We start from the raw sequence: 5,661 nt of genomic DNA on the forward strand, positions 1-5,661 counted from the left end.
TTTGTTCTTAATACAGTTACATTTAAAGGATTTGTTGTGGAGCGAGGAGAACTAAAATAGCCTATAGGCTTGCTATTGTGTTTACTGCTTGTTCATTAGGGCCTATAACATTCCGCTTTATTTACCGCTATTATTTCTGAATGTAGGCTAATTGCGGTTTGTGCTTGAAGTGAAAGTAACTCACAAACTTAAAAGTAGTGTAACGCATTACAATTCAGAGACAGTAATATTGTAATGTAACTAATTACTTTTAAAAGGAAGTAATAAGTAAAATATAATGTATTATATTTTGGAAGTAACTTGCCCAACACTGGAGAGGACATTAAGTGATGGGAAAAGTGGGGAGAAATGGGGAAAAGCTTCACTCGTCATAGCTCACAAGGGCACAGGAATTTCTGTCCTTTGAGAACACCCACCTCATCTCCTCCACTTCCCGTCTACTCTCTTCATATTTTCTCTTCCACTCCATGGCTTCTTTCTCTTTCACAACAATCTGAAATAAGAAGAGCGTTACTTCACACACTTTACACCCTGGAAATTGTTAAACCAGTGTCATTCTGGGTTCATGCGAATCTGGGATGTCCTTTGCCATGTCTCGCACTGTAAAAATTTGTAGTATTTGCATATTTATGAGGGTAATATTATAATATTATAGCGATGAAATGGAAGTAGTGACAGATCTTTTATTGTGATGTATATCTGAGCAAAACAGTTTATTGAAAAAGATCAAATTTAAGGCATAGACTTGGTTCTATCAATCGGTTGTTGATTGGATTTTGAGATGTGGGCGTTGCAATCAATAATGAGTGCGAGCTTGCAGTCAGTCATAAGAAAGGGAAGGGGTTTAAGCAGACCAAATCATTGGAATAGTCTTTCATTTCATCAGAAAATTGAAATATGAGAAAGTGAGTAATCTCATTTCATGCTGACTTTAAATCTTCTGAAATACAGAAGAAAAATACTCTCTCATCACTCCAGTATATCAACATTTTGAACTTCCCTCCGATACTGAAAATGAACACAGCATGGGAACGTTTCTCTGATTGTCCAGAGTTTGTGAAAATTTAACAATGTGTGCATTGAAGCCTTTTATGATTGGTTGTCATTTTGGCACTGCAAATGCAGGGTTTCAGAACCCAGAATTAAAAGTGGCGTTAACCACCCCTTCAAAATTAAATATTAAATATTACCTAACCCAGAGCTTTAACCACTTTATTTACATTTACAGATTTACCTTAAGTTAAATTTTCACAAAATGTGAAATGACAAGACTAAGATACAGGTTAAGATAAATTTTTTTTATTATTATTGTGGTGTGGCATCATGCAATGGGTGAGTACATACCTCTTCTCGGGCAATGCCAAGAGAGTGGTCCATGTCACGTGGCAGATGAGGGCTTTCCCCTTCAATGTATCCTGTTCGTGAATAGAGGGAGCTCTTCGAAACCCCGCTGTCCCCTGGTGAGGCCGTTTCTCTCTGCTGCAGAGGAGAGAGTTGTGGAGAAACCATGAAAAACCTGTGAGTTTACTTCTGTAGAACAACATTTACTTTACACATCTTGGAGGGAGGCAGCACATCATCTACAGGTTCTACTCAGCAAAGCCATAATGCCATGGAGAGCAGGCTCTTAGTTTGGGTTCAAAAGCCTCCAGCAGTTTGCGACTGGCCCGCTGGAATGTTATGACTGACAATCCCCAATGTGAGATGGGTGTGAAAAGCTGTTTGTCATGAAAGGTTTGCGGCTGTGACCGGATCAGAGAGGGAATGCTGTGTCAGATGAGGACTGCAGGAGTACAGGTTGATCCTTATGTTAGTTTTCGGAGATTAAATAAAGTGCATGAAAAAAGACTGTATCCTAAAATACCCTTAATGCAACCAGCTACAACAAAAGACCGTAAAAGACCATACAAAACACACTATTTGCATACATCCTACAGGAAAAGACAGACACGTTTTATGAATATCTGCTTCAAAGGCACAAACAAAAGCACAGATGTACTGTCAGTAAATGTACTGTAATTTAATAACTACCTTCTGAATATTCACATGTACCATTTTCAGAAAGCAACTGTTTTCATAAGGCCTCTTTATAGCCAGTGATGGGGTGTAGTTACTGAATAATCATCATGTTTAGCCCTTAAACCCACTTGCTGATTAAAGCTGATTAATTCTTCCTAACAGAGCTGGCTTAGGAGATTAATTGAGTTTATACAAGGTAGGGGGCCATGTGTTAGGGTGCAAATACAGAATGCCCACCACATGTTTGGTCTGCAAAGAGAATTTATGCCTAATACCATTTACTGCATTATTGGAATGCACTCAGATCATGGATGAGGCATATAGTCATATGGGAGGTACAAACTGAAATTAAAACCTAATACAAAATGTTGAAATGGTGCTCTGTCATATTTAGAGTTGGAGTGTTGATCTCAGATCTCCTATGACCACATACTGTACATTAAACATAGTCTAGATCTGAGTCTTGGCACTCACTGCATAACCTAATCTAGAATCTCCCTGAATGCGTGATCCAGCCCAAGAAAACAGCATGTTTGTCACCACCAATCATAAACACAGTCAGCAGAGGGGGAGAAATGAGGCAGAGGAATAACTCTAAATGCAAATGAGAAACAAAAGCTTTAAAATGAATATTGACAAGACAGAGTTCAGTACAGCATGGGGTTGTGATGTATTCCTGTTATCTGCAGAGCAGCTGTGCATGTATTTCCATGAAGGATAAATTACTGCTAATGAAAAGGTAAAATAAAGAGCACGTCATGGAGAATGTGCTGAGGCAGCATGTGAAATGTGTCTGTGAGACTATTTCAGGAAGAGCGTTATCTAATAATGTATGTTAAAATATTGAATATTTTAAGAAGATCATCAATTCAGGGTAGTCATCACTGAACCTCATTACTCCAGCTATATAATACAGTGTCAACTCTTTTTATATATGAAAGCACTCCATAATCCTAAAATGTATCAGTACTATTCCAGAAATACTTTTGATACATTAAAGATCAACTCTATTTTGGAAATGAAATCTAGAGGTTATTCAGGGGCAGAAACAATACCTGTGGAATACGGGACGTCCTGCGACAGAGTTTGCTATCTGTCTGTGTAGATTTTCCTGCAGTTTTCTACAAAAATAACCACACTAGTATTGACAGTGAGACAAAACCTATTACTCAAAAAAAAAGTTATGAGATCTATAAAATGTTATGTGGATAGTCATATTAAATGTGTCTGGAAAATGGGTTAGAGTTTATGTGTTTTTAATATGTATGAGACTGTCCTTTAAAGAGTTTAGATTCTAATTTGAGATATTTTGTTGTCGAAAGTTTGGTCAAAAAGTTTTTCAAATGTTTTTTTAAAAAGTCGTATGCTCAATAAGGCTGAATTTATTTGATAAAAAAACTGTAAAATGGCATTACTGTGAAATATTATTACAATTAGTGTTTTCTACTTTAATATATTTTAAAATTTAATTTATTCTTGTGATCACAAAAGTGAATTTTCAGTCTTCAGCGTCACTTTTCTGATTTGATGCACAAGCAACATTTATTAATTATTATATATTTATTATTCCTTATTAATGTTGAACAGTTTTATTGCTTAACCATGATACATTATTTTTTCAAGATTCTTTGATGAATAGAAATTTCAAAAAACAGCACTTATTTGAAGTAGAAATTTTCTGTAACAATGTGAAAGTCTAACCGTCACTTTTAATCAATTTAATGCATTCTTGCTGGGGAAAAAAAAGCATTTTAATTTTACTGAACCCAAACATTTGAAGACAGTGTATATATAAAAAAAAATATATATATATATATATTTTTATATATTTTAAAATAGAAAAAGGACAATTAATGATTAGGGGTTTTTTTGGTGCAGTGAACAGAAAGGACAAGAGAAGGATGAGATGTTTCTTGTCTGCAGACCTAGTTTTCTGACTAATGGTGGTTTAGTCTAAAGGTGGTACAGGGACAGTGGGATTAGAATATATGGACTAGACCTAGTTAGACTTTAGAGGGGACGTTTTCTGTCCTTCTTACTTTAGCCATGTGAGAACCGTTGAGATTCCAGCGGCGTGGGCTGGGCTTCTTGAGGCGAGACTGTGAAGCGTGCAAGACAACATGATGAGAATGGAGCGGCAAGAATATGAGGCATGTTAGAGAGGTTGTAGTACGTGTGCATGTTTGTGTATACGAGATTAGTCTGTTCATTCCATTTCCTGTACAAATGCTGAGACAGAGGTGACGGTCACTCATCCAACATGACTGAAAGCAGATCTGAGCTAAGCTTCATGTGAAGCCACGCCAGCGGCCTCAAACCAGGCATACAGATGGTCTGTATACCCACTGTATTCAAATGAGTTAGTGTAAATTAGTAACAAATCGAAATCAGGAACTAGCATGAATGTGACAAGGAATTCAGCTATAAACACTCTGTTTAGGATAAGCATTTAAATTATGAAATCTGCAAACCATTCATATTTGATGTAATAATATAGAGCCTATATACAGCGTAAATTTCCAAGTCACATTGACCTTTGTTTCTATGGATCTCCTGTCCAAGCGAACATGCAGGATTGTCACAAAGCCCTGGGAAAAACACACCTCTTTTGCTCAAGAGGGTGTTGGATTGGGAAAAAAGGAGCACCAATCGGGGGTCAGGAGCCGGGTTAAAGAACCAGGGTGAGATGTCACGTCCACAGTATGGTGAGGTAGTTTATGGGTGGGTATTCATACTCATACCCAAGGGTGCAGTCAGGGGGCTCGGTTCAGAAGGGGGTATCACACACTCGTGCTTGGACACACACTCACACGGGTGCGGGCTGGCTCAGCGCAGTACCTGAGGGGGCACAGTGGACAAAGTGGGGCTCTGAGAGATGTTTTTGGCTACCTGTAGAGCCTCTATCCTCAGGGCTGCGAGCACCAGTTCCTCCTGGGCCACAAGGGAGGGTTGAGGGGAGGAAAGGGGGAGTGACCCATGAAGTGGGGATGGGGTAAGGAGGAAAAGAGGGGTTAGAGTTGTACCAGCCTCACGCAAATACTAAACCTGAGGGGCAAAAAGCTTACAAATACTGTACACACACAAACAGACACTCATACACATTTTACTGTGAACGTTGTGTATGTGGAGAGATCCATCGACCCTTTCTAGGATTTTTATTACTTTTACTTTTAAACGGATAAATCAGCCAAAATTAAAATTCTGTCTTTCAGTGGAACACAAATGGAGATATCAGAATATCTAAAGAGATGCCTTGTAATAACAGGGAATGGGGACCAAAAGTAAAAAAAAAAAAAGCACCATAATAGCAACATAAAAGTAGTCCATGTGACTTATCAAATTTCAGAAGACTTGAAACTATACAGTTAAAAAATCTGTAATCATTAAGATTTTTTAAAATGTTTTTGAAAGAAGTCTCTTGTGCTCCCCAAAGCTGCATTTATTTGATCGCAAATTCAGTAAAAAACACTTACTGTATATTGTGAAATATTATTAACTTATATCATATCTCTGACTGTCATTGTTAAGTGTTATATTAGGTCAGATTTGTTACTGTCAATAGTTAAATCAAGTTCAGATTGTTTTATTGTGTTCAAAAAAGCAAAAAAAAAAAAAAAAAAACATTGCTTAAGATGAATTCCA

The 5,661-nt window shown here is 37.4% G+C and overlaps 1 protein-coding gene across 1 annotated transcript in view; it reads right to left on the reverse strand.

The window, feature by feature from the left end:
* The window catches only part of LOC107708061 (uncharacterized), a 48,678-nt gene that overhangs the window by 4,568 nt on the left and 38,449 nt on the right, over nt 1-5,661 (reverse strand). The window contains exons 14-18 of the mRNA XM_016512212.1: nt 4,858-4,950; nt 4,059-4,118; nt 3,075-3,140; nt 1,345-1,479; nt 366-493 (exon numbers count right to left, since the gene is read on the reverse strand). Coding sequence (XP_016367698.1) covers nt 366-493; nt 1,345-1,479; nt 3,075-3,140; nt 4,059-4,118; nt 4,858-4,950 — 482 coding nt within the window. The remainder of the gene's footprint in view (nt 1-365; nt 494-1,344; nt 1,480-3,074; nt 3,141-4,058; nt 4,119-4,857; nt 4,951-5,661) is intronic.

This window comes from Sinocyclocheilus rhinocerous, unplaced genomic scaffold, assembly GCF_001515625.1.
Source record: "Sinocyclocheilus rhinocerous isolate Xijiao unplaced genomic scaffold, SAMN03320098_v1.1 scaffold1243, whole genome shotgun sequence".
Taxonomy (NCBI): domain Eukaryota; kingdom Metazoa; phylum Chordata; class Actinopteri; order Cypriniformes; family Cyprinidae; genus Sinocyclocheilus; species Sinocyclocheilus rhinocerous.